This window comes from Gasterosteus aculeatus, chromosome 13 (genome assembly GCF_964276395.1).
Source record: "Gasterosteus aculeatus chromosome 13, fGasAcu3.hap1.1, whole genome shotgun sequence".
Lineage (NCBI taxonomy): Eukaryota > Metazoa > Chordata > Actinopteri > Perciformes > Gasterosteidae > Gasterosteus > Gasterosteus aculeatus.
This window is the reverse complement of record NC_135701.1, coordinates 13,445,129-13,468,072: the sequence shown is the minus strand read 5'-3', so window position 1 is coordinate 13,468,072 and position 22,944 is coordinate 13,445,129. Positions and strand designations below refer to the sequence as shown.

Here is a 22,944-nt window from a genome sequence, read left to right as displayed (position 1 = left end):
GCACTCTACATTTAACCTGTGGCCAATGGCAAATGGGTTTACTAATAAGTCCTGTAATAATGTGCTGTATACCAATATATAGGGCATGTGAGAAAGCAGAAACCTGGCCCTCAGAATTTCTAATGCATATATATATACTGTATATCCTGCAATAAACTGAAATGTTTTTTTATCCACCATTGTCTCCAGTGATGTTATTGTCCTTCATTTTCTTTCTGCTGTCCTCCTCCAGGGTGGAGAATATGGCAATGCGTCTGGAGGAGGTCAACGAAAGAGAACACTTCATGAAGGCCTCGTTGCAGACGGTCGACATCCGTCTGGCCCAAATGGAGGAGCTCATTGGACGGATCGCTGTGGCACTAGAGCGCGTGACAGGTGTTGAGCGCGGGGAGGTAAACAAAGTGCGTTCCCGGACTTCATCTGACTGCACGGACTCTGCATATATCCTCCGCCAGGGTGAGTGCCCCGAAGCGGGATACATCCTCCGTCAAAGCAGCTTTAACAGCACAGAAGGAAATACCTACCGTCTGCAGGAGGCGCTGGAGGGAGCAGCTGAGGGCTCCATGTCCCCTCCCTCTCCTACAGGCACGGCTGCACGGACAAGGAGTCACTCGTTTTATGCCGGTCGCGGGCGTGAACGCTCAAGTGGGGCTGAGCGGGCCGAGAGCTTCTTCAAAGAACGCTCGCTCAGTCTCCATCGAGCCAACAGCTCGCAATCAGTCTCCTCAGGTGCTGCCCCCAAGGAGTCTAAGCCCCTCCCCCTGGCGACGCTGTCGGTTTCCCAGCAACACCGTCCATCGTCATGCATTGACATCTATGTCTCCACTTCCGAGGAGGTGGGCCCGACGGAGGTCTTTCTGAATCCTCTCCGAATAGTCCCACCGCTCAACAGAGACTGCTCGCTGCAGTCGGACATCACGGAGACGGTGCTGCCGGGAGGCCGGGACTTCGTCAGCGCCGCCACCAGCGGCGTGGGCGATAGGCACTCGGAGGGCGGACTGGGCAGCAGCGGGACGGCTGGCGCCATGTTTGACGACAGTGCAGCCGCAGATTTGTCACTGTGCTCGGCCCACCTCTTGCCAGACAACACGTTACCTCCCTGGGACATGGAACCGTCCCCGCCTCCCTCGGCGGGGATGCTCGAGCGCTCCAAGAGCAGCCGCTACCTCTCCACGACGGGCGCGTTCCTCGACGAGCCCCCTCTGGTTAAGTCACACAGCCTCATGTTCACATCAAGAGGCTCCTACAGTGGACTAGGGGCAGGAGTCCAGGTAAAGGCCGCAGAGTACACCAGCATCACCGACTGCATCGACACACGCTGCGTCTCGGCTCCATACACGCCCGTAGAGCGCTCACACTCCCCCGGAGGATCCACCTCCTTCCCTTTTGATAAGCCGTCAGACATTGCTTCCTGTCATCCAGAGAGAGAGGCGGAGCTCAGCCACACAGAGTCTGATCCGGAGGACCCCGACGACCTGATTCAAGCTCCTGACACCCCCCGCCTGGGGGGCCTAGGTGGGCCCAGCGGGCTCCCTCTCTGCTCTCCCTTCTCCAGGATGGAGAGAGCAAACAGCTGCTCCTCAGATGACTCCCATCCTTCCCTCACGCTGGCCCCGCCGCACCGGAAGAGCCTGTCGGTGAGCGAGAGGATGGAGAGGGGATCGGGTCTGGGGGCGGACAGGGGGCCCGGACCAGGGGGCCAGGGTCTGGCAGGAACCAGAAACCCCTTCCTCAGAAGCAAGTCTGGCGCACGGCCTGACACGGCCAAGACTGACAGCCTCTCAATGAGGAAGCTGGCCACTCCGTCAGCTTTCCGCAGCTTTGATAGACAGAACTACACGTGACAAGAACCCTGGTCTGCACACTCACACACTGATAAGACCAGGGAGGAATGCTGAGAGGGCAAACATGAAGGCAGGGTAAAGTTGCCCATAGATGCTGAGATTTTTTCACTTATGTTTTAGGTTAGAAAAGTTTAATCATATTCAGCGCTGGAGGGCCACTTTACCCTGGATTAGGTGTCAGGTGGAGCAGGACGGGAGACGTTGGCGCCCTAATGTACACCAGGCAAGAGTAGTTTTTACCTCTTCTTTCAGCTGAGTGACTCAATGGGGTGTTATGGCAATGGAAGGTGCATTTTTACTGTGTGTCTTCAATCCACTACCTTTACATCGAGTAGACATCACTGTGTTGCATCACATATCAATCACGTAAGTATAGCGTTACTCCCAACATGTTAGACAAAGGAAGACGAAAAAGAAAGAAAAAACAGCCGCCTCTTTTTTTTATCGCACAACCTTGACTTTATATACATTATCCTCTCTCCATATAATCTTAACTCACTTCTGTCCTACCCCAGCTATAGCAAACCTGCTAACATTTATGGCTGCCAGTGAAGGGTTTTGGAAACAACGGGAACCATTTCTTTCCTTTGTTGCACTGGAAGTGATTGCTGTAACATGGCAACAAATTACCTCTATATTCAAATAATCCAAATATTTATCTCTTTTCGCCAAGGTATATTTAAATCTGCCTTTTCCTCCTTTTTGCGTTTTTTAGCATAATCTGTCTACCAAACGGTTTCTATTGTCAGTCTAGTTGAAAAAGAAAGCCATGTTTGAAGTCAAAAGGTCATCCTTGTAAGGTCGTATTAGCCGTGACGAGAGTGAAAAGGAAGCATCAGGAAAAAGGGAGAAAAGAGTGTGACATGAAGACTTTTACAACTGATGTTTGGGGCACACACATTCACACACTGTCAGTGGAATCTTACATGACACTCGAAAATGATCGTAAACTCTTGTTCAGGCCTGATCCCCGAGAGCTTTAAGTGCAATTGTGAAAACCAATGGGGACAGAAGGCCACTACGAGCCTATTTGAGAAGCAATGCTCACCGGGTCACTGGGTACACCTGTTAAGAACCTTCTTTGCCTGCACCTGACACCAAAAATCCTTACACTCAACAAATCAGTGCTCTCTTGTAGCCCTCCTCTCCTCCTTCCGATTGCGACAGTGGCATTATTTTGCAATGGTTGTACATCCACCTACACCTAATAGATCCGTCCTTCATGTTCTCCATAGCTGTCATCTATTTGCTTTTCTCCTTTATTGTTTTATTGCATTCAATCACAGACACTGCAAAAGGAGACTGTGATAGAAAGCAATTGCGTGATGATTGAGCCCAATATAAAGAGTTTCTAAAGAAAGAGCTAATTTATGAATTTATCTTTAAAAACAGAAGAAGCTTAAGTAAGCTTTTAAGTATATGCATTCTAGGTGAAATAAAAGAATTTAAGTGACACGAGGGAGGAAACACAGTTATTAGTTATTATTAAAAGATGAAAGCCAGATCAGTGTTTTAGAAAGTTCTCATTTTTTTATTGTAATGGAAAAGGTCCTGAAAGAGGACCACATCCTCTGTTGGATTTTTAACATAAGATAATTGAATGAATAGAATTCTTACAGATTTTGTATGTGTTTATAATTCAGTTTAATCATGTTGAATTGATTTTGGGATTGATTTTATTTATTGGCATTTCTTGCTCATAATTGATGATTACAGTAAACTGAATTAAAAAATCAATATTTATATCTTCTCAGTGATATTTTTGTCAAATTTTAAGTATTTTCTAATTAAGCTTTTAAATTTAATAAAACGATGACCATCGACATGCACTAAATGCTGATGTATTATAATATTTATTAAACATAGAATTGTCTGATACACTGTACATTTCAAACATATTTAAAGTATTTAAAGTAGTTTTATTGTATGTTTTCTCAAGAAGCTTATGAGAATTTTCTAATGTAAAGTTGACATGGCATTACTCGGTTGCCAGTATACCAAACTTAGGGTGCCTTTTGGGCATGAATGGACTATGTAGAATCAGTAATCCGTGAAATTGATCATTTTTTTGTTTTTTTCCCCCCTCATTATGGAGCCCATAATATGTGTTATGTTCAACATGTGTTTTTGTTTTTTATCCGCTCAGACCTTTGTTTCTCTCTTTAAAGAAATCGGATGTACAGATTGGGGTGATTTTGATATCGGTAGACTTTATCATTGCTTGTGTGGACATTTAAATCCACGGAAAAACATATGAAAAATTGATTATTAAGAATTATAGTTTCATAGCAGAAAAAAAGAATATATATATATATATATATATATATATCTGTATCATTACCCAATCTGTTTGATGATCCACACTGTTTGTATGCCTACTATCCCTAAACCAAACCCCTAACCTTAAAAGGGGTACTCCATTGATTTAGCAATATACCTGCCGACAGTCGGCAGACTTTCTAGAAACAGACTTTTATTCCCCTGTATGGATCAAATTAAAACACATTAAATTCTAGTTTCCATGGTGCAACTCAACAGCATCTTTTGATTGACCTTCTGTGACTGATAAATGGCTCAGTTATCTACACAAGCTGCAAAAGGCTTATTAGGCTGATCGGCAAACCTCAATGACCAGTACCCAGACCTTTAGTTGTGAAATCGGTGGAGTGCCCCTTTAACCTAGCAATCACAACTCCCACACAAATGACATGCATGTGGGTCGGACAGATCGGGGTGTAACACTTGAAATAGCTACGGATGTGATGGCAAATGGGAGGTTGTAGTCCATCACTACATAAAAGGATAAGATTTGCAATTTCCTCAACAAATACGTAGTATGCAGTATGTTTAGGAGGTGAAAGGTTGACGCCGAGTCAATACTCAGGGACAACGTTACCCCAGTGATGCAAGGTAGTAAGATTATCAGGCTGGAACAAAAGACGTAAACAAAAAGAGAAATGGAGAGATCTGGATTTGTCTGCAGCAGAAAGCTTCTTATATAATCACTGTGCTTTATGTCTTCAGGACATCTGTTTATTTTGTATCTTAGAAATGGCAATACGATACGAAGCAATGCCTTCATATGACTGACTCGCACCAGTTTCAAGAATCCAAACAACGAGAACTGCACATTGTTAGAGGGTTTTGGTCCCTCACCAGCTGAGCCAAACCAAATGTGAACGAGTCGTGCTCTACTGACCCACAGTCCACACAGCGTGGTAGACAGGTTAATCAAGCAAAGGTTGCAGCTCAACTCAGTTCCACATGGCTAACGATGAAAACAGACGGTGTCAGACTGAAAAGCCTAAACCCTCCTATTTGCCCTGCTGTGATACAGAACCAAAATGTTATTTTCAAATCTCTTTATCCTTGCAGTAAAGAATAGGAGAAAACATATCTGTCCATGGCCCTACTAAAGTTGTCTGCACATGGTACTATTATTCGTTTTGTGGTATGTTGACATGGCTGGGAGGCATGCGAACACAACACAACACAACACAATCTCAGTGTACAGTATTTTTTCAATATTTTCCTATACTGTATCCCATAATCAACAGATCTGCTTCCCTCCTATGACTATAATTGGAAATGTCTTTACCTCCACATTGTCAAAGGAATGTAAAATCACTTACCCGTCAACTACGTGCCAAAGCCTGGTGATAAATTAGAAGGTTAATCATTGTGACGTGTAAGTTAAAGAGAGTTTAATGCACGTTTTTTCTGCAATAATTGCTGATGTGCTTCTACAATTGAAAGGGACTTATCCCCCTAATGGTCACACTTTATTTAATGTCCTTCAAATGCATGCAGTTCTTCCACTCAGAGTGAAAAGAGACGACCTGTAAAGATGACGAAAGAACGCTAGAGAGAGATTGTAATATGAAATCAAAGTAGTGAGTATTTGGATGCAAATACAAATCTGTGTTCTTCAATGTGAATAGGATCATGTCTGGCATGCATTGTCAAATAAAGAATGAAATAGATTGGTACTCCGTTTTTTTACCTGTTCTTTCTTACTTTGACTTCACCGTGATCTTTAATCACTCTGATAACAAAAAGATTGATGCTTATCATGTGTAGCTCAGATGTTATATCAGTTTTAGCAAGAATACAAAAATACAAGCAGAGAGGTGTTTCTCATACACACAAATTCACTTAGAGGAAGAGGTAGATCAAAAAAAGTCTAATTATGTTGCTTATTGGAACAGAGAAATCTGCATTTATTTGACTGGTTCTGAGTGCACAAACCGGGGGCTGGGAGCTGTAAACTTCATCACTGTAGAACACACAACGTTGAAAGAACATACTGTTCCGAGCCTCGAGTAGCAAGGCACATCACATGAGTTGTTCTGCAGTTAAGGCAGGAGACCAAGCTCCCTGACTGTGACAGTGATTAGTCTATCATGTCTTATATGGTCTTATTGCTATGTTATTATTTATTACATTCGCTTTGACATTATTGATTCTCTACTCTAATATTTTGTTATTGTATATTATCTTATACCTCTTGAGTTACCTTTGTGCCATGTATGTGAAGATGTATTTACTGTGAGTACTATGCCTTGATGAATTATATTCAATAATGGAGAATTTGAGTCTTGGCTTTTGAAAAAAAAATAAAAAAATTTAAACTTTACAAAAATATATATTTATATCTAAATGTATATATTATACATAGGATTGTATATATGTATAGGAGGAAATGAAACTAGGGCTACGTCTGGTGCGCGCGGGGCCGATATAAATATAATGGAGCAGGTCACTGAGGGTGCTTCAGACTTGCTTCACACTCCACACGTGGAAGGGAACATTCTGTACTCAGATAGCGCACACGCCCCCCTCCTCCTCCTCCTCTTCCTCCCCCTCCTCCCTGTTACATCACACGCGCGCAAAGAGAACAAAAAAAAAAAAGAGAACAAAAAAAAAAAGAAGGAGTGCAGCTTCGACACGATCCCCGTATCATGTCTACATAACAACATGACCCACAAACGAGGTGCCCTGTTGAACCCTAAACCCCCCACCCCCACTCAGGGGGAGGGAAGCGGCCTCCTCTTCTACAGAACTGTTTACAGCTCTGCTCTCGGAGGGCGGCTGCAGGCCGGACGGCCAAGTTGCTTTTTTCTTCCAGGAAATGTGAATGTTCTACCGACGAATCGAGCCGCGCGGAGGCGGGTCTCCGTTACGGGGCGTTCCTGCTGTGTCCCCGGTGCTCAGAAAAAACAAAAGGGGGACCTTTTGTTATTACTCCTGCGTTCTTCTTCAACGTTTTCCTTCTGTTCATGTTGTTTCGCACACCGTCCCAACGTTGGACATAATGTGAATCGAGAGATCACGATAACATAGTGTATATGGGGCAATGCTGCAACGGAGACGTGACTTGGCCTCGGCTGAAAAGGACGGCCTGTTTTGACAGTTGTTTAAAGAGAGATGTCGCCTCTTGTCTGCCTGTTGGGAAATGTTGCGGCAGCAGTGCCGTGGCCACATCAGCAAACATCCGGATCTATCTTTGAGGGAGGCACGGGGGCACCGACATACGAGGACAGAAGTCGAGGAAAACACGTCAGTCATACTTAGTCAGAGCCCCTCCGTTCTGGGAGAGAAAGCCCCAGAAGGAACTGTTCACAGGAAGTGTGCCAACTTTACTCATGAATGAACCACCCAGTGTGCTGGATGCAGAGTGTAGCCACATGCAGCCGTACAAACGTAGAAAGAAACAGACATCCACTGCGAGTGTAGGGTGGATGTGCTGAGGAACAGAGGAAAGTGCAGACTGTGACCCGTGACCCAGCGGCCTGAGCCGTGTTCTCAAGCGCTACATAATCTATTATGCTTATGAAACCTGATGGCCTTTAGTGTGCACTGGGTAGAGCAACGGTCAGTATTATGTCCTTGTATAATCATCTGTTCCGTGACTGTTGATATTTAACATAATGCCTTAACAAAGGCCCATAAGGATGAAAATGTTACATTGTGTCAGGCAGGTATCTGAACTACACATTTCTGCACATATATTTTTGATTTACTCTTATTTCATACACTAAGTTGACAGTTTGACATGAGAAACTTTACACAAAAACAAATTAGCAATGTCTCTGTGAGAGAAATGAAAGGATTGCATTCATTACAATGCCAGCTGTTGCCAGGTTAGACAACTTATTCACTTCGACATTGCATTTGTGTCTGTGTTTCTGTAACATGTTCTCACATGTGTTATTTGTATCACTTGTAAGAAAGACAAAAACATCTTACACACTGACATCATAAACAAACAATGTGCCAAGTGAGGTCAAGCCATTGAACAGTTCAAGTGTAAAGCTTTGAGGGCAGCTAAGGACTGCACTAATTTAGGATCAGATCATGGTTGTGTAACTGGGACACAACGTTAGACAGTTGTCCACAGTTATAAAATGATGGGTCACAGTAGCTGAGTCGGATTACATCCCAAAAAATGGAAAAATAACTCTCATGAAGACACACCTAAATACTGACCTAATATGTTGCATGATCATTTGTTAACCACATGCTTTTTTTCCACAAATAGACAAGTGTGATCAACTTATACAGATTTATTTTGCTACACAGGAGCCTGAGTTAATCTAACAATGGACCTTGGAATTTTATGATGATCAAACTATATATCCGGATTCACACAAGTGTTACAGATAAGTCAGAAATCAATAATTAAATCAATATAAATTTGTAGAATCAATACAATGTTTTAAGAATAGACCTACTTGTACAACAGCTGCACTACTGCATGACTGTTATCTAAAATGCTTACATGGCGTTTGACCTTCACTGATTGATAACGGCATAACAATAATCTTTGCAGCTGTAGGCGGGACATCAAACGACACCAACCACCACCCGGTACTAAGAAAAGCTGACAAACGTTTTCTCAGATACAATGTAGGTTAATTTTGAGCCAATTATCACAATCTTGTTGCATCATAATAAATATGAATCTATTGCTTCATCCCCCAGGGAGCAGCATTACAAGTATGACAGCTGCATACTTGATAAAATACAATATACAATATGGGCGTGCCACTGTCACGTTTTGTCCTCACCTTAACCTTTGTGATGTTGATTTTGTTGTTGTTTGTTCACAGCAAGTCTCACATATGAGCTGTATTGGAAGTAACACAGAGAGGCCTGAGAGGAGTTTTTAAACATATATGTTTGAGTTGCTATGGGGTAATGAATAGGACAAGACGTGCACAGTAAATATTACACATAATCTGCTACTCAAAACAGTTTCAACTATTTAAACAAAATGACTGTCAACGTTTTTACAAATTCTAAATGAAAAGTCTAGATATATGTCATATTTGTTTTGGTTTAACGGTTTTTTCCCAGGCCTTTTAGCTGAGACTTCACATTTTTCTTTGGAGAATGGCCGACCATATGTGCCAGTAACCTGCGGCACCTAAACGCACCTTCAATCCGACCCCGCCCTCCTTTCGGCAGTCACTCCCGTGATTGGACAACTCCGCGTCCCGAGTCACGCTCCCTCTCAGCCAATCGCAGCCGCGCACTCCGATGACACCGTGGGATTCCGCGAAATTGTTTCTCGGAGTTGAGAGAATTGCGTCCCACAGTAAAACAGGACAACTTGACGCTTGTGTTGGGGGCGCGCTGAAGGACGGAACGACCGCAGCTCTCCGTAACGCGGCCGATTAACGGTTTATTTCATTGATCCGGCGTTTTGGAAAAAAAGGATCTGGATGAAGCGGCATTGAGAAGGATATCCAGACGGATGTCTTTGCCGTAGGGCTGTTTCAGTTATCCGCCCTGCAACCTCAACAGAAAAAAACCCCGCTGCCTTTGCGGATTAGTCACATGGAAGACGACACGTGTGGATGCTTAGCCACATGCACCCTTGGGTGACTGCGGTCTGATTAACTAGTAACACCCACGATGTCTGAGTGTGTCTGAATAGCCCGCACAGCTCCTGCATAAAGCGACTTCGGGTGTGTTTTTTAATTCCTCCACCCGGACCTGCCGTCGTGATGTCAGAGGTGGACGTCTCTGCAGAGCGCGACCTCAGCCGACCACCGGGGCGCGCAGAGGACACGCTGAAAGAGAACCAGGAGAACCGGACTTTAATGATGGTGGCGATGATTTTATTGGACTTGAACAAGTGCAACCCTCACGCCGCGAGCCCCGCGGAAAGCATATGCCTGGCGGGCAGCGACGCGGGGGCGCTGGAGAAGAAGGTGGAGCGGGCGGCGGGGTGCCGGTCCAACGCCGGGGACAGCCGCGGCTCGGCGGCGCCCAAACGGTCCCGGAGCAAGAAGGCGGCGCCGAGAGGGGAGTTTCCCGAGAAGAGACACTGCTGTCCTTTCGCCGGCTGCGGGAAGATGTACGGCAAGTCGTCCCACCTCAAAGCCCACCTGAGGGTCCACACCGGTAAGCGAGGGGGGGGGGTCTGCGTCACTTCACTGTCATCGTTCCCCTTTTCATTTTGTTGGCGTCGTCGGTTCATCTCTATTCGCTATTCATAGCGTGGCAAGTTTGCAGGAACAGAAGAGCAAGACGGGGGGGGGGTCTGCTTTGGTAGAGGGTGCACGTGAATGTGATCCGGGAACACCACGTGTCGCCGCCTATAATTGTGATGCACCGTAAATGGCGCTGGTACGCCGTAGTGGTTTTCTAAATAGTGCCCGTGTGGATGTGCGTGTATTGTAATGTGAGCGTGGCGTTGTAACAGCCGCGCATAACGGTGTTCCATCTCGGCTCGTCACATGCAGGTCACTGCGACACTGACGCCTCCTCATGTTCCCGTCCGGACACAAACCTCCCTGCGGCGACATTTCCGCATACGTCATCCTTCTCCGCCCCCCTCATGTTGGGTTGTAAACAACTGTAGACATGTGGTCCTAAGAAGCACATGTTGGAGGGGGCACAGTGTTTCTTTAAGTAACTCACGAGGCTCTTGTAGTGACTCATCTTTTCTAAATCAATATTTGTGCTGAGTTCAATGTTTCTAAGAAAAAATAGTTTGTTCAGGCCCCAAATTGAAAGGAAAACACTTTATAGTTCCTCCTCTCGTTTTGCTTCCGACATTTTGTATTACATTTTAATGCTTTTGAAATGATGTAATTGAGGTATTAAGGTCAAAACAATTTGCCTCCATTTGAGGTCTCTGATAACCTGCTTTTAACACGTGTAAACACATTAACAAGAAACACATTTATTTTGATTTGTTTGGCCTTTGTGGGTGAAGAAGAAAAGCCAATCTCAGAAAACCACAAGTTTCAAATTGGGTAATATACGCGGATGACGGTGATAATGCAAAACTCATGTGTGTGTTTCCCCAGGCGAGCGCCCCTTCGAGTGTACCTGGCAAGCCTGCGGCAAGAAGTTCTCCAGATCAGACGAGCTCACGCGCCACTACCGCACGCACACCGGCGAGAAGCGCTTCAACTGTCCGATGTGTGAAAAGTGCTTCATCAGGAGCGACCACCTGACCAAACATGCCCGGCGACACGCAGGCTTCCATCCCAGCATGCTGCAGGGCGCCAGCGGGGCCAAACGATGCCGCTGCTCCGTGTCCCTGTCCTCATCTGACTCTGGAGACCAAAGTCCCGTCGGGGTGTGAGACACGTCTACGCACACGGCTATAGACACAGGATGTGCATAAACGTAGAGACAGCTCTGCAACTGAGGTGTCTGCACCTGCATCAACTCAACCAACCAACCAGCCAGACCCCTATTTCAAAGGACTTTCTAACGCATGTAACAATGTGCAACAGCACACAGAAATATATATTTGAACCTGACAGTAATCCGGATAGAAGTTTCTTTTTCCCTGACATGATCGGCATTTATTAGGGGTCTTCTTTGTCTGACACACAGGCTCTAGTTGCCTTCCATTTGGTGATCATTCTACCTAGTATAGTGCGCTTTATATCCAGGGGAAGAATTAACAGCATGTGAGGTCACTTTTCATCACTGACTTAATTTGCCGGTGAAGACAACAAGACAGAAAAAAACATTGCTTAGTAAATATTATTTCATATATATATATATACTCATACTACAAAAGGTTACTCGCCACTCCAGGACAAAGCAAACGTACAGGAAGTTATCATGTAAATAGATAAAACAGATTAACTTTCAGATGGATGATGTACTGTAGTTCAACTGAGAGTTATAAGACAAATTTATATTATAGAGAATAACAGAGCTTGGGTATTTAACTTTGTACATTTTAGCTATGGACTTCGATTATACGATGTAGGTATAGTTCATGCAGTTGTTTTCTGCATTGACATAGTTTCCCATTATGATATAGATTAAAATAATTGATCATAAGCAAACCTCATGTCAATTATGTTGATAGTGCAGTGGTAAACAAAAGGGGTAAAAAAAGGGTAAAACCGTTGAAAGATAACCCTTTACTAGCATTGGAAAACTATTTAATGTTAAGACCATGGAAAGTCATGTTAAGTTAAAGTTTGTAAACTGTTAACGAGGAGGTCTGTGCCTTTTTGAAGAATTTTGCAGCAGAGAGGAACTCCCTTCATTTTCAACCTTTGGAAATACGACCTGAATGAACATCGACAGATTCTTTACGTTGATATTCAATAATACGTTGAATATCAATGCCTGTCTTTTATGCCAACAGTGCCAGTTGCTGTTCATTGAATCTTATCTTTATTTACTCTGTATCCGGAGTGCATTTTATCAGGGAATATTGTGATGCATGGTCATTTTAGATGGTAATACACCCCCTAGTGGTGAACTAGTGGAAGCACAACAAATAGAAAAAAACAAGTTTATTTTTTACGTTTAATTTTACGTCCTAGTATTTAAAGGCAGGCTCTTGATAAGTTCGATGGTGACTCATTAATTCCATGTAGCATGTTTGAATGTATTTGTGTGGTAAAAAGTATTTTTTATTTGTTTGTCAATCTCATATTACTAAGATTTAGTAATTCTAAATATTACTAAAAGTGTGAAAGGTAGTCATCCACTATAGGAGCTACAAAAATACTTTACTTAATTTTCTTTTTTTTATACTTGCCAAATAATTCAGAAAAAATCTCCAGACAAGCTTGTAAGACACAAACTACATACATTTATGAAATTAAATGCTTTATTTCTTTTATGGCAGAATAACGTCTGTGATTCGATGTTGGTGCCTTTCAGGTTGAGTCTTCACTCCTGATGCTACTGCACTGTAATCAGGGACTGTCTACACAGACCCAATGTTTTTGCAATAGACATAGCTGTGTAATGACTACTGCTCAAATGTTTTAATATTAAAATATTTTTTCTTTCTAAACATTATTTCCGTCTCCTATTTGTTAAATACTTCAATGTTGATGAAATATTGCAAAAAAAGGGTGTATCAACTTAGTAAATTAGAACTAGACGGCTCCATTAGCTTTGTGTTTATTGGTTTTCATACACCGCACTTAATAACATTGTTAAATACTGTAATGGAAGTGTTTACATTACAAGAAATTCATTTGAAAAAAACAAAGAAAAAACAAGTATACTTCTTGTCTACGTAATAATTTAAAAAATCAAAACTTCATAGACAGCAAACGCTCTTCAAGTAAACTAAATGATCAACATGGCAATAATACACATATTTCAAATGTCTCTGTACTTAAGGCATAATCTAAATGCAAATGATCAGCTGGTTTAAGGAGGGATCTGTCGTAAAGGAAAGATATTAGTGTTCAAAGCCAAGAATCCTTGATTTTTACAGTTACAAAACTATTTCCAACCCATTAGTCAGAGGAGATTAAAAGATGGCATCTCACTATTCATGTGGGTTTTGTGTGTCTGTATGCATGCATATGCATGTGTGCAAGATGAGAAAGTGTAATCTTTCTATTGTCTGAACGTGTGCTTGCTTGATGAGTCAACACAGAAATGAGAAGGAAAGAAGGTCCGTCGATCCAGATTTTGTGTGTGTGTGTGTGTGTGTGTGTGTGTGTGTGTGTGTGTGTGTGTGTTTGTGTGTAATCACAGCCAAATGTGCGGAAAAATGTATCTTGAGGTCCCCACTGTCCCTTTGGCCTTGATGAGGGTTGAGGGTTGTTGCAACATTTCATAACCTTCTCTTTTTTTGACACACAATTCATAGCGGATAAGACACTGTCATTGCTGTGCAGGAAAGAGTAAACAGATACAGGCCCAAAAAATACAACAGTGCAAAATTCAAAACTATGCAAGTCACGCTAGTGACTGCACAAAAGAAAAAATCAGTTCAGTATTATTTTCCTTTCTATTGCTCCGTCCAGTGTTCCTCGTGCAATATTTGTTTTCAGAGCCACTCGTGTTGATACATTCGTCCCGAAACTCTGAATCGGAGAGAAAGCCAAAGTATTGAGGGTGGGCTGAATGGATGCAACGACATAGTCAGTGCAGCTCATCGCCCCTCTGCAGTACAATGAATATGGTATCAGATATCCTCTCTATGGAGATACAAACACCCACATCCACACACACAATCATACTTGTCCTTCAAGCCTAAAACGATGAGCATTTAAAACAACAGAAAAACAATGCAACCCAGAATTCAGTCAGGTGAGCAGAACAGTTGAATGAGCATTTATGATGGTTCTTATTCTTCAGGGAAATGGAGTTCACTTCATAGCATCAATTGACCTTCGGTATCATGCCCTCTAATATCAGTGTGTTACATCACCATCACCAGAAGAAGAGCTCTCAAACACAAGTGCACGTCCTACCATAGGAGGAAACAACCACTTTCACTTATTTTAAAACATATTTTAAATACATATTTAAGATTTTCAAATGTGGCCTATCTCCCAGATTTGAAACCAAATACTCTATTTGTTAATTTGATTATTTCTCACTGCCACCATAGCACATAACTGGCATTACAATACTCTACCAATGCTTCGATGTCACCACTGTGGCGGCAAAGTAAACTCACAGCAGATGAAGAAGGATATTTCGCGTGGAAAGGGGCAGAGGCAGAAGGTGAGAGTGGAGCGGTTACTGTATTTGACAGGTGGTGGAGGAGGTTGCCTGGCAGCACATGCAGGTGGGGTTGACCGATTTGGGCGGGATCAGATCCAGGTCCTCGTCGTCCGGGATCTCATCCAGGCGGTAACCGTCTTTCAGCAGCTGTATGTTCAGATCCTGATTGATTTGCTGAAAAGGGGAAGACAAAAGGAAGTCGATGGGTTCCAGCAACCACAGGGAAGTGGACCAGCGCCGCGTCGCACAGCGTACTTTGCTCGTGCTTGTGACTTCAAATATAAGAAAAGAGAAAGCGAATGAATATGAGGCATAAAAACAGATATTTCACGTGTCTCACCTCAGCAGATGAGTACCCCGACGACGAGTATCTAGACATGTCGAAATCGTCATCACTGAAACAAACGGCGTAAATTAGCTTAGAATCCCCGTGTTCATGGCGTGAATGTGACCGCAAGTGTGTTAATGTGTGTGTTTGTGCATGTGTGTGTGTGTGTTTACCTGTCTGTGTCAAGGGCCACCAAGGGCTTCTCATCCGGGCTCTGGTCTAACGAAGAATAGCCTTTGTTTGGCACCACCAACCTACCGGGGGGGGGGGGCAGAGAGGATACATTACGACACCAGCTACCACCTCATGCTCTCCACACAAACAGACAAAGCAACCACTTCTCACCGTGTTCGGGCCATGACGTTGTTGTTCTTCTTGGGCTGCTGGTTGACTGGACTACCGACAGCGTTGCTGTTCTTCAATGATCCCTTCCTAGCCAGCTCTCTCTGTTTCTCTGCACAAGGAAACAAATAGACACGCAGTCTCAGTTTAACTCTCCAAATGAAAACAAACAAAATAAGGCTGAATTTGGTTTGAGCGAATGTTCATATCAACTGGTTGTAAACCTACTTGAAGGCATTGAATAACTCTATGACAGTCTGTCATATAGACAAACGGTATTAAAAGAATAAATCTGTATAATTTCAACATACATTCATCAAAAGGTTTGACCATCAGGAAACATAATTGGCTTGAATTCATCTCTACTTTGAAATTTCTTCTCCCTGAACATGATGACCAGCTATAGGCTTTGCAGCACAGTACAGGACGTGATATGAAGACAGTACATGTTATAATATTGTGCCACCAGTTAATGGCAGTTAATGGAATTACGCTTTGAGTTAAAAAAAAATACTCCAAACACCAGGTGAGTTTAAGCAAAATAATACACAGCCAAGTCTGTGCCCATGATTGTGTACTCACTTTCAACATGTAAAGAAATAAATGATGGAGCTATTAGGGGGCTGGCGTACTCCACGTGTATGCCAGGGTTTCCATCTTATTAGTTTTTCTCCTGCCTGGCTGCTTGTCAATGAACTTTCCTGTCATTCCAGATCTTGTCCTCAACACGAGATCATCTCTCATTCCCTTCACCTGGTCCTCATGCGCTTCCCACCTGCAGCCCATTCCCCCATTAATCCCTCACGATTTAGGTCCGAGCACTTTGCCAGACTGTCTTGTGTGTTACTGCCAAGCCCGCCGGTGTATCTTGATCTTTGGCCCTGATCTGCCTGTTCTGACCCTCCACCTGGGATTTTTTCCGTGCCCCCTTTTTGGATTTGTTTGCCTGTCGCACTGATATTGTGGACAATACAAGTCGAAGACTTTTATTGCATTTCTCTTTCCGAGTTGTGCTTTTGGGTTCAAGTATGTGTAATCCTTACACTCTAAAGTCTTATAGTAGGAGTTAAGAGGAGGCACTGGCGCCCTACTGGACTCTGTCCAAAGTGCTGAAAACAGCAATGAAGGACTGCGGCTTTCTAAACTGTAGAGAATCAAACTGGCGCAAATACCTAAAAAATGTTGCCTTCGGTATCTCCCCACACTACAAACCTTTAAATATTTGAGAGTCAAAACATTTGAATATTTATTGATTATGAACAGTGCAAACGTATTCATTGTTTACTGAGCGTTATTTATCAGGCAAAATAACTGAAAGGAGATGCCAAACCTTTGCAAGCTGCAGTTATTAAACGTATGCTATTTGTTCCAGGGACTTAAGACATGCTCTTGATTACAGGATAGAGGATTTTCCACAAACAGACACTAAATATTGTACCCACCTATTTTCCTCTGCAGAGGTGAGGGCTTGTAGTTGATGGTGACAGGTTCCACCTCCCTGGTGTCCGAGTCGGCCTCGGAGGCTGTGGAAGAGGCCGGGTCCTGGAGGCCAACCAGACAAGGGCGTGGACAGAGCAGACGTGTGCAATAATGATCCAGTGATGAATCATTCATGCATATAATACAGCCGACAAAGTGAAAAAAAGAGCTTCTCAAGAATACTGTTAGCCTAAGACAAACTAGGTTTAGCTAACTTCAACTGTAGATATTAAAAACGTTTAAAATAGATATCACACTCACATTTGTAATACTCATTTTATGTGAATGTAAAATACTGAACTTGAAGGGAGCCTTGATTTAGGACCATTTAGAAGACTAACTAAATTCCACCCCCCATTTAAAACAAAACAAAGGGTAAGGACTAAAAATAAAGAGCATGACCTAGGGGGAAGTGGAGGAGAGGGGTCTGGACACTGCAGGTCAGACCACTTTGGGACCAGTCTGGCTCAATAAGAGGCCGCCCTGCAGCCGCCGCTGCAGTAACCCAGCGCTCCGCTGTGGCCAAACGAGCGCACCCACACCGCCACATCACTGACACCCGATTTCGAATCAAAACCACATCCCCGTAACGTTTCAACGCGAGCACGTATTTGCATTTACGACACAACTCAGAAATTGCGTTGGGGGCGACACGCGGGCTTTTTTGCGTCAGAGCGACGCAGTCTGCGGCATTGGTGCTGATGCTGGAGCCGCGGCGGTGGGATGGGTTGTTTTCACCAGACATGACGGAGGCAGCCGACTACGCAGCAGACTGGACGCTGCCGCCACTACAGTGAAACACACACGCACACGCGTGTCCTTAAGCACATCCGCGGTCCTCTGACACGTTACACGAGCATCTTTCACGTTTTGATGTAGTCGGGTAAGAAGAAAAAACACTCGGGGTGTTGCGCGTGGCGGGTGATGGATCTGTCGGGACCCCCACCCCCCCTAAAAAATAAACATTATGAACGGAAGGCCTCATACCCGGAACATCCCAGAATAACAGTGACATTACGTTAGCATACGAGACCCGAGCGTTGAGCGATGGTCTCCGATACAACTTACCAGCGGCTGCATCTCCGCCTGCATCTCCGCCTCCTGCACGGCGCTCGGCACTTGAAATCTGTCTATTTCTTCCATCATTTTCCTTCCGTCTCCCCCTTTCCTTCTCCTCCTAAACGAGGTGTCGTCGACTGGTCGTTTCGACGAGTCCTCGCCGAGATTGTGTGAGTTCGGTGATCGCCCGATTGGTCACAGTCTGTTTTGGTTCCCCGGTGGCGAGCTACATCCCAGCAGGCAGTCGGTCTACGTCGATGGTGGTGTGACCGGTTTGGGTGACGGGGACTACGCCACCCACTTCCGGGTGTAGGGTGTTACCAGAAGCGGCCCCCGAAAGAAGACCTCAGCGGTTCCGAGGGAGACGGCAGCAGTGGAAAGTGGATCTGCTCAAATACCGTTACGTTTATTCACATATACACGAGGCAGGTATTGTATTTCATTTATTAACACTTATTTATCTAATAATAATTATTTATTTAAGTTAGACAAGTACTTTGTAAATGTTAATTGATACACAGTGTAATTAACAAATTAATCATAATTTATTAAGATATTTTGTGAGCCAATGGGGGGAATTCACACACCACCACCGTTATACAATAATGCTTTACAGATTACTGAATCAACAATTACAATCAAATAATTAGTTATTAAGTAGAATGGCCCAATTCTGAATAATACTTTTGTTTTATTTAAAATGTGTAAGATTTGACCAGATGCTCCAAAAATATTGTGAGTTCATACAAGCAAAATTGATAGTCTTAAGTTTTTAAAAGAAAGGGGAAAAAAACTAAAAAACTAACTCACAGCAGAGCAAGAATGTGCAGAAGGTGTCCAAATACCTCAATAACGTGGTGCCAGCCTATGGTTTGCGTTAGGCATGTGTGTGTTTTTTTTCTTCAATCACCGTGGGCAGAAGACGGTGAGAAAACGACTGGTCCTTCCTCAACAAATGATGAAGCTTGTTGGTTGATCTGTTTTTTGAGGGCTTTCCCCTGAGTTGAACCATGCTGATGGGGCAGATGAAGAATGGCAAATCTTTTTTTGTCATCACAGATGTTGCTGTCTATAGGTCTGATTAATGAGAATGGCACATGTTGAAAACGTTTTAAAAGTTGTACCAGACGTTTTGAGTAGATGTTTTTTTGCCCTCATTACAATACATCTTGCGACATATATTTTTATGGTTGTCCATTAAACAATCGCTCTATTCCATCCATAGAGGTCGGTTTTGCGGTGGCAGCAGGCCAGGCAGGCTGACCCAAACTTCCCTCTCACTTTTCTCGTCTTGGTCTGGGCTAATTGACTGGCATGGCTGTAAGGCATTCACCAATCAAGCTCCGGGCTTCATATTCTCCCGCCTCCCACTCATTCCTTGCCAGATCGTCAGTTCCCAAACCCGGAACTAATGCTACGGCAAAAACCCTCAGCAATCCTTGAACAGTTTGTTACCGTTTTTTTGTCTGCCTCAGGTCCTCGGCCCCTCTGGATTCCCCGCACCGGCGTTGTGGACTGAGCCTGCTCCAGCCTGCCGACCATTCCTCCAGCCAGCTCACCACTATTCACCTCCTGGCTCTTTATAATAAAGGCTGTCGAAACCTTTTCTGCTCTGCGTTCTGCTCTCGGGTCCAGCACCACGACCAACATGACATTTCTAGGTCATTCATCTTGAGGCGTTCCCGGCCCAGCTGGGAGACACGATGCTGCTGGCTCTTCCCCGGCGTCTCCACCAGTTGGGCGGCCCTGCAACACTTTAGGCAAAGGCAACATTTAATCCAACACGATTTCACCCATTATTGTGCTAGTTCAGCTGTGCAAACATGTAATAAGTTTACATTTCAACTTGGTGGGTAAAGCTCCACGTAGGCTGTGCTAGTTTGCAGAGCAATATTTAGCCTAATTTTCTGGTTCATGCGGGTTTGGAGCCAGAGTGACTCACTGCCGCTCCCTGAGGAACGAGGGGCAGTAGATATCTCACAATTTAATGACTAAGCTCTTCATGTTCTGTTGATGATGTTGATTTGTTTATTTACATTTTTAAATATTTGTTCATATTGGCTTATGCGATGCCACTTACACTTTTTATTTCTCCCTTTCCCCCCATTTTTGTTTCTCTTTTGCACGTCTGAGGTAAAGAATGGAAGGCTACGGGATCAAAAGATTAGCTATTTTCATATTTATATGCTTAATAGCAAGATTAATCTTCTTTAAAACGGGCTTCAGTTCATATTGTTGTCGGAACCCTGCGGACCAGTGAACCCCATGACATTTATTTGCTACAAAAACACTGGAAATATCATAGGCACACAGCCTAACAACCCATCATTTGGAAAGTCAATTAACAATCACCTTCATTCAAGGATTTAAATCAAAACAGAATAAATTACTCAATCAAAAAAACGACTTGGAACCAATTAATTATAGCACCAGGGACCAAACACGTCTAATGAAAAACCTCAGGAATTGAGCCTGTGGTCTGTAATAGTCAATGTAGGTCAAATCAGCAGTGTTCTGTGAGCAATTCATTCTAAATTAAAGTTAATTATTGAAGTTGAATGTCTTTGGTTTCCGACTGAACAATTATATGCCTCAGTCACCATTTCTTAAACTGCAGCACAGCCATGAAACCCATGAACAGTATAGTGGCCGAGAACATTTATAGAACATTTATACAAGCAAAGTAGGGTACTTGATAATATGCTGCGTATTATCAAGAACAATAAATACACATGCAGAAAGTTGTTTTCGCACCACTATGGAGGCTTACATTACAAAAACACAAAAGATAAACATGTTACATACTAGGTATTTATTAAGAGAACAAAAAGGAACCACCTTGGAGGACATTTATTGTACGTTTGGTGGGAAACAACATAACATGGTGCTCATAATGGCCTTTGGGGGGAGAACATCCAGAAACTTGTGACTTATAACCACTAACAGATCTGATTGCACATTGTCCGTACCTGGAAATGCCAGCAGAGTGCAGCAATAGCACGCATGCTCTGCTGCACAATAAGCGACAGGGTAAACTGGCAGCTTTCAGCCAACAGCAGGCGGCTACAGCTCGAGGCGGCCCACTTTAAAGGTTTAACCAGCAGGTGGCGGTCCGATTCTAAAAGAGAACGGGCACACAAGATGGTCGGAGGATGCATGTCAATGAGGTGTGATCAAGTAGGTCGTAGTGTTTTCTCACGTTTTTTGCTGATTTAACCTCTGTTGATGGAATAAACATTCATAAAGTCATTCACTGGACAATTATGATTTTAGAGCTGCATTGTTGCCAAACTCGATTAAATGACTGATCCTCTGTGCATGTAATTGTGTTTAGTGTTCATGACTCTGTGGGAGTCCCGATGAAGATCTTATTAAGTATGATTAGAATGTTCTCATTAATTATTCATTGATGCTTCCATCGCATTTGCAATTACTTAATACTTCATATCACATACAGCCTCAAAGCAACAGTTCTGTGACTTTATGTCTCTTTCAACCCCCCCCCCCCCACCCCCTCCCACACACACACACACACACACACACACACACACACACACACACACACACACACACACACAAAATGTTTTATTTGGAGCGGCTGAGTAAAATTATGGATTACACAAAATTGAAAGACAAAAAAAAGAACACATGCAAAAAAACACACAATTTGCTGGCATTTGGTGTCTAAAACAGAGACTAAAATTGGATCCTTTAAAGACGTTGTAACACACAAACAAACACACACACACAAATAGAACATGTTCTATTTACATCTTCTAAATACAATTATAGATTACATAAGATATGAATTGCAAAAGAACCCAGATCATTTCTGGGCATGTTGTGTCCAAAACAGAGCCTGACATTTGGTCCCTCAGTAATTACGTTATATCACTGACACACGCACAAACTCAAATACTGCTCATGACTCGACCTTTGCTGATGTGGGTTACGCAACCCCTCCAGCCGTGCCGATAGAGCTGCAGAATACTGGCCCCTCATTAGTTAGTTATTTGTTGTACTGCGTTGGAACATCTGGGATATTGCTTTGGAGCCGTGTGAAGCATTCCCTGAAATTGAGGAATGGTAACGGCTGTTCAGTTCAGGTGCCACGTCTGCACATTACACCTGCGGTGGAGGAGTCCATGGAAGTGGACGACGAGATGGATGCTTATTCGATTGTGTTCTCTCGCTGGCATCACACATGATCGCTTTATGATCTGCTTTCTTCAGTGGAGGATCAGAACGTTCCGCTCACTGTGGAGTAGATCACTGCATCTGCACCGGGCAGCTGGCGTTGACCTGGCACCAGTCTGGTTAGATGGGAATAGAGGAACAAATGAGAGAAGAGGGAGCCAAAGAGCGACTGGCAGGCAGATCAATGGAAGGGAAGCAGATAAACACTGATGATCAGCTCTGAATCAAAAGCAGGCTCAGAACCCAACCGTGTGCCTCACAGTTGCTTTTACACCTGCACGCATGGATGTACTAAAGCACCTAACATTGCACTGTCCTTTATTACTCTTGTTTTAGTAATTAATCCATGGGAACGTAAAAAATAACTGGATCCGGTTGTTTGGGTTCCACAACTTGTGATCATGATATATGCTCTAGTTGAGTCATCCACAGTGTGTGGTATATTAGTGGATATATGAAATATTATGCAGCAAAATTGCAAAGACATACGTTCTGACATTTAGCAATTACTTCCAGTACAATACATGAGTGAAGGTGCACAGTTAACAATCCATTGCTGCCTTCTGGGTGATGGAAATGAAGAAATAATGACAAACTTCAACTGAACTGTATAATCAAGAACCTTGTTATTGGTGAACACTGAGAAGTTCCCTTAGTTATAACAATGCTGGATTGTGGTTACCAAATAAGGATTATATGGTTGTAGTTGACCAACAACAGGATGTT

At 43.5% G+C, this 22,944-nt stretch overlaps 3 protein-coding genes across 15 annotated transcripts in view; 2 read left to right on the top strand and 1 right to left on the bottom strand.

Annotated features, from left to right (window-relative positions):
* Window positions 1-5,833, top strand: part of trpm3 (transient receptor potential cation channel, subfamily M, member 3) — a 103,156-nt gene extending 97,323 nt beyond the window's left edge. For 9 of the 13 annotated variants that reach the window (XM_040194845.2, XM_040194836.2, XM_040194842.2 and 6 more), the window contains one exon: window positions 233-5,833. In XM_040194845.2, the coding sequence (XP_040050779.2) occupies window positions 233-1,844 (1,612 nt within the window). In that variant the 3' untranslated portion in view covers window positions 1,845-5,833. The remainder of the gene's footprint in view (window positions 1-232) is intronic. The other 4 variants (XM_040194843.2, XM_040194846.2, XR_013452059.1 and 1 more) reach the window with 3 other exon arrangements.
* Window positions 5,834-8,403: 2,570 nt separating this feature from the next.
* On the top strand, window positions 8,404-13,137 carry klf9 (Kruppel like factor 9). Its single transcript, XM_040194831.2, has 2 exons — window positions 8,404-10,256; window positions 11,168-13,137. The coding sequence occupies exons 1-2, from the start codon at window positions 9,857-9,859 to the stop codon at window positions 11,446-11,448; spliced, it is 681 nt and encodes a 226-aa protein (XP_040050765.2). The 5' UTR covers window positions 8,404-9,856; the 3' UTR covers window positions 11,449-13,137.
* Window positions 13,138-13,231: 94 nt separating this feature from the next.
* Window positions 13,232-18,409, bottom strand: fam219ab (family with sequence similarity 219 member Ab). Its single transcript, XM_040195414.2, has 6 exons — window positions 18,031-18,409; window positions 16,926-17,025; window positions 15,487-15,595; window positions 15,315-15,395; window positions 15,154-15,208; window positions 13,232-14,987 (listed from the first exon to the last, which is right to left on the bottom strand). Exons 1-6 carry the CDS (start codon window positions 18,106-18,108, stop codon window positions 14,829-14,831), a joined length of 582 nt encoding a protein of 193 aa, XP_040051348.1. The 5' UTR covers window positions 18,109-18,409; the 3' UTR covers window positions 13,232-14,828.
* Window positions 18,410-22,944: the final 4,535 nt, after the last annotated feature.

Coding starts and splice junctions, on each gene's coding strand:
- klf9 (XM_040194831.2), top strand. CDS start 9,857: ATGTCAGAGGTGGACGTCTCTGCAGAGCGCGACCTCAGCCGACCACCG. Junction 10,257..11,167: donor CCACCTGAGGGTCCACACCG/GTAAGCGAGGGG, acceptor GTGTTTCCCCAG/GCGAGCGCCCCTTCGAGTGT.
- fam219ab (XM_040195414.2), bottom strand. CDS start 18,108: ATGATGGAAGAAATAGACAGATTTCAAGTGCCGAGCGCCGTGCAGGAG. Junction 15,596..16,925: donor ACCTCTGCAGAGGAAAATAG/GTGGGTACAATA, acceptor TTCCTTGTGCAG/AGAAACAGAGAGAGCTGGCT. Junction 15,209..15,314: donor GTGGCCCTTGACACAGACAG/GTAAACACACAC, acceptor CGTTTGTTTCAG/TGATGACGATTTCGACATGT.